This window comes from Equus caballus, chromosome 29, assembly GCF_041296265.1.
Source record: "Equus caballus isolate H_3958 breed thoroughbred chromosome 29, TB-T2T, whole genome shotgun sequence".
NCBI classification, from domain to species: domain Eukaryota; kingdom Metazoa; phylum Chordata; class Mammalia; order Perissodactyla; family Equidae; genus Equus; species Equus caballus.
In genome coordinates, this window is record NC_091712.1 from 18,193,639 (window position 1) to 18,208,212 (window position 14,574).

At 35.2% G+C, this 14,574-nt stretch overlaps 1 protein-coding gene across 22 annotated transcripts in view; it reads left to right on the forward strand.

Moving 5' to 3' along the window:
• The window catches only part of ZNF438 (zinc finger protein 438), a 186,225-nt gene that overhangs the window by 97,526 nt on the left and 74,125 nt on the right, over positions 1-14,574 (forward strand). Inside the window, exon 1 of one of the 22 annotated variants that reach the window (XM_023632027.2) lies at positions 6,631-6,761. The exons of 19 other annotated variants lie outside the window; for them this stretch is intronic. In XM_023632027.2, the coding sequence (XP_023487795.2) occupies positions 6,753-6,761 (9 nt within the window). In that variant the 5' untranslated portion in view covers positions 6,631-6,752. Of the gene's footprint in view, positions 1-6,630; positions 6,762-14,574 lie in introns of those variants that run through there. 2 more of the 22 variants (XM_070255487.1, XM_070255492.1) reach the window with 2 other exon arrangements.

Below are 14,574 nucleotides of genomic sequence, written 5' to 3' on the forward strand. Positions count from 1 at the left end.
CTGTCTAGCTGCAAAGCAGTTGCCATACATATTAGATTTTTTGTTTGGTATATACCCCACTTAAAGATAACATTTTCTGTGTTAGTTAGGGAAAGCTAACTGCTGTAATAAATGGACTCCAAAAACACAATAGCTTAAACCTAATTAAAGTGTATTTATTGCTAATGAAACAGTGCAGTGAAAGCATTCTTGATCAATAGGTGGCCTTATAACCTGGGCCTTTGAGTCCTCCAGCAGCTGGGGAGAGAGAGCATGAACACACCTTGCTTGCTTCTGAAAAGCCTCAACCTGAGAACTGACATTCAGTCACTTCCACTGACATTCCTTTGAGGAGAACTGTTAGAAAGCCACATCTGGTACAAGGGGGAAGGGTTTGGAAATGTAGAATATGGCTGGACAGCCACTCCTCAATGACAGGTCCACGCTGTGACAGGAGAAAAGCACAGTTTGGATGATCTTAATTGTCTACAGGTTAACAAGGCTAATGTCACAGCTTTTATCTTGTTTTAATAACATAATGCCATGTTGCTTTTCTGTTTTGTCTTCATATTGCTTCCTTTTCTGTGTTATATATTGTTTTATGCTTTTTGAATAAACACTAATATTTGAAACTAAAAAAAAGAATAGTATTGCTTTCTCTATGGTAGACATGTCAAAGCAGAAGCAACTTATTTTCCTAGATTATTCTGATGAACTTAAAATCATCTCTGGGCATCAATAGATACAATTTAACTCTTAAAAGGTAAAAATCCCTGATATCACTAATTCTATTCAGTATTGTACCAGAGATCCTAGCCAGCAGAGTAAGATGAGGGCAGAAAACCAAAAAGAAAAGATGTAGAAATGGAAAGGAAGAAAAACTCTCATTACTGGCAAATGACGTAATTGTCTATATACAAAATTTCCAGAACTCTACAGCTAAATTCTTAGGATTAACTAGTGAGTTGAGCAAGGTTTTTGAATATAAAATCAATATAGGAAAGCTAGAGAGTGATGTCAGCATCATGGCAGAGTGAGCTGTTCTCTTAGGCTCTTCCCCCCTAAGATACAATGAAAAGGACATTCATTAATGAACAGAGGACACCCACACAGCACAATAGGATGTCTGAGAAATCCCCACAGCTGTATGTCTGAAGGTGGGAGCACTGGATCCCTAGGGAAGCAGTTGAAGGAGGTAAGCGGATCTCCTCCCCCTCCCCAGTGGCAGCAATCTAGGGTGCAGGACCTCACACAGCAGCTGGTGCACAACTCTCAGAGGAGATAGAGAAAAAGGCAGCCCTCCATGGGAATGCTTTTGCTCTTGGAGTTGCTTCCCAGCCTATGGGAACACTCCACACTGAAGCGACTAAGTGACTGCAGGGTCACCCTCACCAAGCCAAGCAGCCCAGTCAGGCTTCCACTGAATGCAGAACGGGGGCACAGGTGGGAAAGAAAGCACCCCCTGCTCCCCGATCCTGCTGAGTGCACCAGCTTGGCCAGTTGGCAAGGGCAAGGAATCCCCACCAGAGTGCCTGCACCTGCGTGTGTGAAGCAGTGACAGCCAGACACAGAGAGCCCTATCGGCACAACTTCCAACAGACAGGCACAACTGTCAGGGGATGCAGCAGGCTCAGAAAACACAGTTCCTGCAAACCCCAGTGGTGGCAGGTGAAATCTGTGACCAGATACTACAACTGTGCACTGGCAAAGATCCACCCCATCAAAAAGCATAGAGAAATACATTATACTCTGGACAAGAAGGAAAGTGATAAGTATCCAAAAACCAGTCCTGAAGTCATGGAAATTTACAGTCTAAATGACAGAGAATTCATAATAGTTATCATAAACTCAACGAATTACAAGAAAACACAGAAAAACAGTTCTATGAACTCAGGAATAAAATTAATGAGCAAAGGGAATGCTTCACAAAAGAGATTGAAACTCTAAAAATAAACCAAACAGACATGTTAGAGATGAAGAACACAATGAATGAGATAAAAAACATAGAATCCTTAAAAACAGAGCTGACATTATAGAGGACAGAAATATAGAATGCTTCAGGTGAAGGAGGAGAGAGAGCTAAGACTGAAAAGAAATGAAGAAATTCTTTGAGAAATATCCACCTCCATTAGGAAATGCAACATAAGGATTGTGGGTATTCCAGAGGGAGAAGAGAGGGAAGGGAGAAGAGAGCATGTTCAAAGAAATAATAGCTGAGAACTTCCCAAACTTGGGGAATGAACTGGAATTACATGTAAATGAAGCTAATAGAACTTCTAATTATATCACTGTAAAAAGTCCTTCTTCAAGGCATATATTAGTAAAAATGGCAGAAGTCAATGACAAAGAAAAAATATTAAGGGCAGCAAGCCAGAAGAGATTCATCTACAAAAGAACCCCTGTCAAGCTTTCAGCAGATTTCTCAGCAGAAAGCTTACAGGCTAGGAGAGTGTGGAATGATATACTCAAAATACTGAAAGACAAAATCTTTCAGCCAAGAGTACTCTATCCAACAAAACTATCCTTCAGATATGATGGAGAAATAAAAACTTTCCCAGATAAACAAAAGCTGAGGGAGTTCATTGCAAAACGACTACCCACCTCAAGAAATGATCAAGAAGGCCTTCATACCTGAAAAAAGAAAAGACAGGGTTTACAAAGCCTTGAGCAAGGAGAAAAACAGACAAAATCAGAAAATTGCAGCCTTCTATTCAGAACAGGTTAGCAAACACTTAATTATAACATTAAAGATAAAGGGAAGGAAAGCAACAACTGTAACTGTAATCACTTCATTTTAATCCCAAACTCACAACACAAAATGGAATAATTTGTGACAACAATGTGGGGAAGGGGAAAGGGATGGAAACTACTAAGGCTATCAGAAAATAGACTGTCTCATCTATGAGATCTTTTATACTAAGCTTATGGTAAATACTAAATAAAAAATCAGAACAAGGACACAAAATGATAAATAAAGAGAACACTGAGAAAACCATCATAGAAAAATCACAAAACTGAGCTGGCAGTCATAAATACATGGGACAAGAAATAAAGGATATACAGAACAAGTGAAAAACAAAAGATAAAATGGCAGCATTAAGCCCTCATATCAGTAATCACTCTAAATGTAAATGTATTGAATTCTCCAATCAAAAGACAGAGAGGCTAGATGGATTGAAAAACAAGACCTAACAGTATGCTGCCTCCACGAAACACATTTCAGCTCGAAGGGCAAACTCAGGCTCAAAGTGAAGGGAGGGAAGATGACACTCCAAGCAGATGGCCAAAGAAAGAAAGCAGGTCTTGCCATACTTACATCAGACAAAGTAGATTTCAGGATAAAAAAGACAATGAGAGACAGAGGGGCAGAATATAATGATAAAGGGACACTCCACCAAGAGGGCATAGCACTTATAAATATATATGTGCCTAACACAGCAGCACCAAAGTACTTAAAGCAACTATTAATAGACCTAAAGGGAGAAATTAACAGCAACACAATAATAGTAAATAGTTCTGGGAAAACTGGACAGCCACATGCAAAAGAATAAAAGTAGACCATTGTCTTTTGCTATACACAAAAAATAACTCAAAATGGATTAAAGACTTGAAAGTAAGACATGAAGCCATAAAACTCCTAGAAGAAAATATAGGCAGTACACTCTTTGACATCAGTCTTAGAAGTATCTTTTCAAATAACAAATCTACTCAGACAAAGGGAAAAAAAGAAAATATAAACAAATGGGACTACATCAGACTAAAGAACTTCTGCAAGGCAAAGGAAACCATGAACAAACCGAAAAGACAACCCACCAACTGGGAGAAAATATTTGCAAATCATATATCCAACAAGAGGTTAGTCGCCAAAATATATAAAGAACTCATACAACTCAACAACAAAAATGTAAACAACCCGATCAAAAAATGGGCAGAGGATCTGAACAGATATTTTTCCAAGGATATACAGGTGGCCAACAGGCACATGAAAAGATGTTCAACATCACTAATCATTAGGGAAATGCAAATCAAAACTACGATGAGATATCACCTTATGTCTGTTAGAATGGCTATAATTACCAAGACAAAAAATAGCAAATGTTGGAAAGGATGTGGAAAAAAGGGAATGCTCATATGCTACTGGTGAGAATGCATACTGGTGCAGCCACTATGGAAAACAGTATGGAGATTTCTCAAAAAATTAAAAATACCGTACAACCCAGCTATCCCATTATTGGGTATTTACCCAAAGAACTTGAAATCAACAATTCGAAGAGACTTATACACCCCTATGTTCATTGCAATATTATTCACAATAGCCAAGAAGTGGAAGCAACCCAAGAGCCTGTCAACTGATGAATGGATAAAGAAGATGTGGTATATATAGAATGGAATACTACTCGGCCATAAAAAAGACAAAATTGTCACATTTGAAACAACATGGATGGACCTTGAGGGTATAATGTGAAGCAAAATAAGCCAAACAGAGAAAGACAAACACCACATGATTTCACTCATATCTAGAAGATAAACAAATACATGGACAAAGAGAACAGATTAGTGGTTACCAGAGAGGAAGGGGGTTGGGGTATAGACAAAAGGGGTAAGGGGGAACATATATATGGTGACTGACAAATAATAATGTACACCTAAAATTTTAGAATGTTATAAACTATTATGACCTCAATAAAAAATATACATATATATATATAGGAAAACCAACTGCATTTCTATAGACCAGCAGCAACAAGAACACAAAACAGAATGTAATTTTAAAATACATTTTATGTTGAAATAATAACATCCTACATAGCCATGATATATTTTTTCAAAACTAAGAAATTAACATTGGTATATTAATGTTAACTAAACTCTGCCTTTATTTGGATTTTCCCAGTTTTTCTACTGATGTCCTTTTTCTGTTTCAGGAGCAATTCCAGGTAGCTGTATCTCTTTTGTCTACTCCAATTTGCAGCAGTTTTGGGGCCTTTTCTTTCAGGGACCTAACACTTTTCAAGAGTAGTGGTCAGATCTTTTGTAGAATGGAGCTCAGTTTGGGTTTGTCTGATGTTTTCTCATGATTATATCACATCATATCAACATGACATTGCTGGTAATGTTAACCATGATCTCTTAGTTAGGTGATGTCCGTTGGGTTTCTCCACAGTGAAGTTACTGTAGAAAATGTAATTTTAAAAATATATAGTTTACAATAGCAACATAATATAAATAACATTTGAATAAATCTAACAAATAATGTCTATGACCTTTCTTAGGAAAGTTTTAAACTTTTATTGAAAGGCATTAGCTATGATGCAGTTGAATGGAGAGAAGCACTGTGTTAATGGATTGGAAGACTTAATGTTGCAGAGATGGTAATTTCCTATGCACTTGGAAGCACATGTCTAAGAGAGTTTGGGATTTTAACATTACTACTTCTATTATTATTTTTTTTATTTTTATTTTGGTGATACTTAACATTATAATTCTGAATTTAAATGGAAGAGGAGTGGTCCAAAAATTACAAAGACACTCCTGAAGAACAAAGTGGTTTTTTCTGCCTTATATTGTGACTTAATATAAAACTATAATAATTAAGCCAATGTATGGTGTAGGATAGACAAATTGGCCAATGGAAAGAATAGAGAATTTAGAAACAGATCCATCTATGTATGGAACCTCAATTTATGACAAAACTGGTATTGTAGATCAATGAGGAAAAGGATGGATAGAGTTTTCAATATATGGTGCTGGGGCAAGAGGTTGCTCATATGAAAGAGAATAATATTGGATTCCTATTTCATATCATACACAAAATGGGAAATGGTTAAATTATAAGTTGTAAATTAATCATTATAATTAAATTTAATTATAAAATCAGAAGCCATGAAAACAAAATTGGAAGGAGTAGAAGAGAAGAGGGATTGTACAGAAAAATAGTGAGGTCATGGAGAGTAGAAATGAGAGAGGTGAGCCAAGTCAAATATACTAAAAGAGTGATGTAACACCTTTAGTTTTAAAATACCAGTTTTTTCAGTATGCCAGAACTGCATCATTTATTAACTTTTCTCATCCTGCTGAGTTATGTGCTGGAAATCAGGTGATCTATAAATTATTTTAATGATCTATCTACTGACAACTCAGTCTCTCAATTATTTGTAGAGTGCTAAGAATTGGAAACCAGCTGACTTGCAGAGGGATTTATTATCGCTTTCTCAGTTTGAGGAAGTTTATCGAAAAGGCTTAACTAAGGTTTATCAAATTACTGTTATACTTATTACTCTTTTACTCAGAGGCACCTTGTTTAACCCAATATACTTAGAAAAGGTTATGCGGGAACACTTATTAATTTTAATATGTATTTGCCAATATAAAATGAGCTTTTAGAGAAAGTTTTTGTCTTAACATATGTCTGAAACATATTTTTATCAAAACCTGCAGCTATAAATGTAGATCACTCAGTTTAGGGAAAATAGTTGCCATTTAATCTAACTGACAAAGCTAGTCTTCAATTTCAAACCTTTCTTCCAAGTCAGGCTTCCTTCTGTCAGTAAAAGTCCAACTTGATTTTTCAACTCAAGTAAATATGTTAATGTATGTCTCCATGACAACCATCACACAGCTGAATTCTCATTCTAATACAGATAAATAGGTATGGCACAGAGCCTTACCATGTGTTGCCTGGATACAATAAGATACTGCTGCCTTCACTGTTCTTTACTTTGTGCTCACTAAAGTCTCCAGAGTTGAGATGATTCTTTTACAATAATAAGGGTATGGAAGAGGTAAGATCGTTAAGTAAAAATGCCCTCTCTACTGCTTTATTCTGCTGTACATCTGAATTTATAATATACTAACGTGGGCCCACATACTCCATTTCTTAATCAAATATATGTTATATGTATATGTGTGTGTATATATATCATATATATATGATGAGTAAAGCACAAATCCTTATTGTAGTGCTTTGATTAAGGGAAGATTTATAGATTTGGCATCGTGGAGGGTTTTTATATTCCAGGGAAGTGTACTAGACAGGATTAGTGAGTGGTATGAATTTCTTTTGTAAAGTGGGAAAAGAGTGATTGTGAAGGAGAAGAGGGAATGAGAAAGAGGCTAGTGGGATACCTTAGCTGCAGGTACATTCCCAGAAAGATCAGTAGTAAGAAGGTTGGAAGTTGAGGATCTGGAATTTGATTGCCTTGAAACTACCTGTGCCTACATAATCTCTTGGAAGTCTTTATGTAGTCCCAAATGTACCTCAATTTGTAGACTACTGATTTAGAAGACAGGTAGAGCAGATCCATCATAGGTACAGCAAGACACCCAATCCAATGAAGGAAAACTAATGTTTAAAGATTAATCTTTTCTGAAATAAAAGACAACTAGAGAATATAGAAATGGCATACTGTGTGTCTGGGCCTAGTAAATTTGCTGGACCTCAGAGGTAAAGAAAGATTCCTTTGGGGATCCAGGCAAATAGGTCAAGTTATTTATGAGGGAGGAAGTTACATTAACTTCGGATTTCATTTGATGCAAGAAAATGGACTATATTTAAAAGATTTTTGAGAAAAGGATAGGTAACATAGATTTTTATATCTGTCCAAATAATCCTTCAAGTGTAAGTCAACAGGCAAATAGTTTTGAACTTAAAAAAATTCAGAAATTATTCCTTTAAGACTTTATTGATATACCACTAGAGGATAGACTTTTTTTTTTTAACCTAGTTTTGCAAGATAATGATGTAGGGAGTTGCCAGAATGGGATCTGGCAAGACTTTGACTTTCTCTGTCCCAGTACTGGAAACTTTTTATCATCTGTAATAGTCTTTGACAGGTGGAGTGTGGGTTCTGATAATATCACCTATGACAGAACTGATCTATTTCTCAGGTGTTTGGGTTTTCTGAGAAGTAGGAAAGAATCATGACTTTTCAACAATCTCATCATTGGTGGAAAGGATCTGAGATAAGATATTTAAGAAGATCAACTACATAAATCTACTTGTTTGCGTACAGTTTGACTTCTTAAACACAAGGATGAAGCAGTAAGTTTTCATGAAAGATCTCCAAAGTTTAGTTCATGATGAAGGAGAATCTTGGTCATGGACTTTGCTAATACTATGAATGCTGTTATCAAAAATCTTCCCCAAAGACATTTACTTTGCTTTTTTTGAGGCAAAACAAATAAAATCTGTAAAAGAGCTTGAATGCTTGAGTTGGAAAAACTGAGTGTATTTGGGTTGGTTAGAAAAGTAAGATATAACACCCTTGTCACTTTGGAATAAAACTGCGTAGTTTGTGAGCTGTAATAAAAAATAACTACCTTATATTCCTTTTTGAGAAGCCATCTGAAGAAGAGTATTATAATTTTTTTCCAGTTGTATCTAAACCGAGTTTTCTAATGCCTATACTCTGGTATTTCTATTCTTGATGCCTGTGGTTGACAGCAGCAGATGAGAAAAATGAAAGCCTTTTATAAGTTTATCTGCCAGAGAGCTAACAGTGCTCTTTGCTGCTGGTATTGCAGCCAGGATGTTTGATATTCAGGCCATGAATTGGGTTCTTCAGTTTGATTGCCCACAGGAAGCCAACTCATATTCACAGATCAGATAGACCTGCCAAGTAGATGATGAAGCTTTATTAATTTTGCTTCCCTCAGAAGAAAAAAGGACAGTACAGCAACTTCTTGAGAAGTGCCTATGAATAAAAATTAATCCAGAAGAACTTAGAGACATCTAGAAAAAAACTGAAGGCATTTTTAGCCCAAGATTAACAATTAAAAGAAGGCACTCAAAGGTGTGTTTGTTTCCTACATATGTTAGTATATCTGATTAAGAATTAAGAAGTGTTTGAGTTGAACAAGTTACCTTTATCCAAATATGCTATGTCTCTTGGTCTTGCTGTGACACCTTGGATAAGATTTCTTCAGAAACTAGAAACAATTGACCAAAGAATTGTTAATGAGCCTAGGGCTCTGTCCCTCACCAGTGACTAACTGGAAGAATTTAGAGCTTATTTCAATAAGAAAATGTCCATCCTTTAGTAAGGTGGAAAGAGACCAGAAGCAGAAGAGGAAGAGTACAAGCTGGGGAAGTGGTGGAGGAAGAGAGGCAGATGAGGGGGAGAATGGAAGAGAAAGTGGTAAAAACAAAAGGGCCTCAAACTCAGCCTGTTCTGGTGAGGCACAGAAAATTAAGGAAGTCACAGAAACAAAAAAGTAATGAGACTTTTTAAGTGAATAAGAAAATGTTTAGTGATAAAGGAAAGTTGGTTCACCAATGGCCACCAATGTGGAAATTCATTGTGAAGGATATTAAGGAAGAGGATCATAGTAGTATCAACCTTGATAAGACAAAAGAAAGGCTTCAGGCAAGAGGACAAATTTGACCAAGAAGTGTATGGGAGGAAAGTTTAGGCAAAGCATATGGAGAAAAGACTTCTAAAAAGGGAAGTCAAAAGAGAAGCCAGCAAGAGGCAAGCAAAGGCCAAAGATGAATGGAGGGATGCCTTTTAGGGTTGGAGTGGTGATGATGAGGAATTTAATCTATTCACTCTCAGATCCTGATAAATACAGAAGTCTGAAGAATCAGATAGTGAAGATTTGGAAAATAAATTAATGATGTCAACAAGAAGCAGAGAATGAGGAAAAGGAAGAACAGTGAAGTGGAAGAAGTGAAACAAACAAGTTGTAGTAGAAAGAAAGCCAGGTGGGGAACCTAAGAGCCTTTGGATACAGGCCTGTCTTTAGCAGAGGACAAAGAGCTTGAGTTAGGTCTGCTCAAAAGTCAAAGCTAAATACTCTTGTTCTACTCTTCTTGAAACCCTTAGTCATGATTATGTGGGCCAGAAGTAAAAGAAAAGTTGGCTTTGGAACAGTTAGGTAACAAGAGTCCCATGCTTAAAGGATCAGTGTAACTCCAGATAGAAGTGATCATATGTCTAACTCCCTTCTTACCCCATCACAGAATATACTTAGAGTGAGAGTGGATTAAGCAAATTTCCCGATCCTACTTTCAGCATATATGCTCTTAGACTATATCCTTTCCTTTATTTTACTACCAAGTTGTAGAGTCTTTGTTTCATTTTTAGAAATTCTTATCTTGCTTACTCTGCAGAATATACTATGTACAGGTAAACAAAATTGTTCAGAATTCTGATGTATTTAATATTTCCAAAGAGAGTATATGATGAAACAGCCCTAATAAATGAATATTTTTGAATTAAGATTATCAATAATAAGCCTATTTCCCATTTTTAGTTAAAGTATAACATTTAAGAGTAAATTTAACAAAAGATATGCAAAATTTCTACATTGAAAACAATAAAACGTTACTGAGAAAAATTAAAGATGACTTGAGTAAATGAAGAGAGAAGACATTCGTGGATTGGAAGATTCAATTAGATGACAGTCCTCCCCAAATTGATCTATAGAGTCAACATAAGCCCTATCATAATCCCGCAGGCTTTTTTTGGTAAAATTGACAATCTGATTCTAAAAGTTGTATGGAAATGAAAAAGACTGAGAATATCCAAAACAATCTTAAAATCCTGACTGGGAGGACCTGACCTCATAAGATAACTGTGAAACTACAATGACTAAGACAGTGTGGTGCTGCCATAAGGATCAACAAATAGATCATTGCAACTGAATAGAGAGGCCAGGATAGACCCACAGTTATTGGTCGTTTGATTTCCAACAAAGATCCAAAGCAACCCAGTGAAGAAAGGAAAGTTTTTTAATAAATGGTACTGGGACAACTGGATATCCATATGAAAAAAAACCCTCAATTCCTACTTTGTACTATGTACAAAATTAATTTGAGATGGATCATATTACTAAAAGTAAAAGTTGAGCATAATGCTTTTAGAAAAAAATTCAGAGAATATCTTCATGACTTGGGAGTAGGTAACGATTTAAATGCAGAAAGCAATAACCATAAGAGAAAAAAATTTATAAATTAGGCTTTATCAAAATAAGAAAAAAGTATGCTTATCAAAAGATACTGTTAAGAAAACAAAAAGGCAAGCCACAGACTGGGAAAACATATTTGCAAAACATATTTGTCAAAGGACTACATGGATAAAGAATTTATACAAATCCATAATAAAAACACAATCATAAACAAAAAAGTGGGAATAGGGGACAAATGATTTGAAAAGACACTTTATAGCATAAACACTCCACAACAAAAGATATTCAAATGGCCAATATGCATGTCCTCAATATCGTTAGTCATCAGAGAAATGCAAGTGAAAACGTTAGTGAGATACCTACCAGAATGGCTGAAATTAAACAGGTTGATAACATCAAATGTTAGTAAGTATGTTGAGCAACTGAAACTCTTACACATTGTGTGGGAAAGTTAAATGGTACAACCTCTTAGGAAAAACATCTGAAGTTTTCTTATAAAGCTAAACGTAAATGTACCTGATGATCCAGCAATTCTACTCCTAGGTATTTGCCCACAAAATGAACATATAAGTCTACAAAAGAAGATGTTCATGAGAAGTACATAGTATGTATACATGTAGCTTCATTATAGCCAAAAACTAGAAACAACCTAGGTGTCCAGCAATAAGAGAATGGATAAACAGACTATGGTGTATTCATAAAATAGAATGCTACTCAGCAATAAAAAGAAACAAACTACTGGTATCTACAACAACACGGATTATACTAACTGAAAGAAGTCATATACAAAAGAGTACATACAATATATTACTCCATTTTTATGAAGTTCTAGAACAAGCAAACCATCTATCAGGGAAAAGAATCAAGAGTGGTCGGCTCTAGAGGATGAGGCAGGGAATGACCGGGAAGGATTATGAAGGAACTTTCTTTGAGGTGATGGTAATGGTTTGGGTTATAAGGTATATACATTCGTAAAAACTCATGGAATGGTACGCTTTAAATTTATGATTTTCATTTTGTGTAAATTTGACTTAAAAAGAAAGAAAAAAGAGCTTTAAAAAATATCCCCAGGAGATACTATTTTCATCCACCAAATTGGTAAAAATGTTGGCAAGAAAGTGGAGCATCCTGACCTCTCTTACCCTTGCTAGTGGTAATGTAAATTGGATCAACATATAAAACAATTTGTCATCATCTAATAACTTGTGCATATACCAACCCAACAATTCCACTCTGAGGCATAGAAACTCTTGCAGATGTACACAGAGAAACATGTATAGCAATATTCCAGAAAACTGGAAGGAACTCAGACACCCATCAACAAGAGAAGGCATATGTTGTTCTATGTTCAAACATAACGTCATGGATGAATCTCATAACGTATAAGAATACTTTTCCAACCAATGGAATTCCATCCAAAATCTTGGAAAAGTAAGCAATCTAGGAATACATACAGTAACACTGTAAAGCAAAGTAAAGAACAATAATTCAAGGTAGTTAGGAAGAAGGCATAGCAAGGAGGATTGGAATTGGAATGGAAAAAGCCTAGAAGTGACTTCAAAGTCACCAGCAATGTTCTATTCCCTAAACTGGCTGGTGGGAAAATAGGTGTTCATTTTATTATTTTTCTTTATAACTTACACATATGTTAAAATATTGTTTGGTATGTATTCAATATTTAATAATAACTTCATGGGAAACAAAATGTACTTTTTAAAATTAAATAATCTTTAAGAATTCTTCATTAGCACCAATATAATATGCAAGATATAAGAAATTGGCTTTCTCGCATCATTAGTTTAGTCATTTATTCAAATGCTTATCAAATGCCTGTACACAGCCTGATGGGGATAGGACATGGGTTAAGCTCTTACTTGGAGGCTACTGTTTTGATAACTGTTATCTTAAAAATTAAGTGGAAAAACTACTTAAACCCAGGATATTTACAGTCTTATATAGGCCCAGCTTTGACCTCACTCCCCGAATGCTAGTCTATGGGACTTCTGAAGGCACACTTTTATGACTTGGAATGTCACTTGAACTGATCGTTGACCAATTTGTTAAATTTGCTTTACAATCAGGTCATGGAGAAAGTCTCTGATAGTTTATTTTCTTGAAACTTAACTATGATAAAAATTCTCAGGATGCTGTAGCTAACACCTAGATCTTATTGTTCTTTGATTGAATCTTAAACATTTTGAGGGTATTAATATATTTTTCATTTCAACATTCTCTGCAATATCTGTGAATATTTTTCCTTAAATCAACTCACCAGAAAATAAAGGTTGAATTCTGTAGCTATAATGTGGTCCTAAATTTGTAGCTTAAAATTAAAAGGGCTTACCCCAACCTTTGCTCTTTATAAATATTAAGACATTCATTTGGGTGCCAAATAATAAATTCATGGTGCTAGACATCGAGCAAGTTGACAGTCTGGTTGCCTGTATGAAGTACTTAAATATACCCAATTACAATTCCAAAGCCTTATTGCTTCATTTATCACAGGAAGTGCCAGAGTTCTGAAATATTTTGTAAGAAAAGCTATTCTACTTACATGAATTCTCATAAGAATGACCAAGAATATCATGCCAATTCAATTCTACATATTGAACCTAGGGTTCTAAATGACATTTGATAGTATGATTTATTTTCTATCTTAAACTTTATAGCGCACCAAACAAGATCCTATCCTTTCATACTGCTTTTTATTTCTAAAGCATCTGAGTGATGATAAAAATCTAAGCTTAAGAACTGTCAGATGATTTATGATATTTCATTTATTTTTCAAAGGATTGGGGTGTCACCAGTAAGCCTATTAGAATTGTAGGTTTAAAGTTCCTCGATTTTAAAAGAGACCAGCTGCATAAACAAGTGTGTGAGCTTTGTAATTTAATTCTGTGTGATTTTTTTTTAATACTTCAAAGTACCAAAGGAGGCAGATTTTCTCAAGTCATAAATACTTGTTTATGTCATTATGATCTCAAACTTTCAAGTACACTTCAAGATCTACTTTTTAAAATATTAGTATGTTTTTACTGTGTTCTTTACAACCTCAAGATATTTCTCCTTTTGTTTACCTAAATCTGCCTTTCTTCGTGGGCTGACACTGACTAAGGTGGAATGTGGATATACTGGAGGAAAACTCCTTTAAAAATTTGGAATTCCGTAGTCATGGATGAATAATCTAATAACTGTCTTTGAGAATGTGCTGTAAGCACCTTAAAGCTAGTTTTTATTAAACATTTAAATTTGAGATAATGGTAAATTCACTTGCAGTTATAAAAAATAATATGCACCCCATGTACCCTTTACACAGTTTCCCCAAAATGGTAATATCCAGGATATTAACATTGATACAATCCAGATCTTATTCAGATTTCCCTAGTTTTACTTGAACTCATTTGTGTATGTATATATTTAGTTTCTGTTTACTTTTTATCATGTGTATAGCTTCTTGTATCTACCACAGTCAAAATACAGAACAGTTCTATCACAAGGATTTTTCGTGTTGCCCTTTTATAACCACACTCACCTACCCCACCTTCCTATCCCTAACCCCTGGCAACCACTAACCAGTTATCCATTTCTATAATTTTATCAATTCAATAATACTATATAAATTGAATCTTAGAGTGTATAAACTTTTGGGATTGACTTTTTCATTCAGTATAATTCCCTTGAATTCAT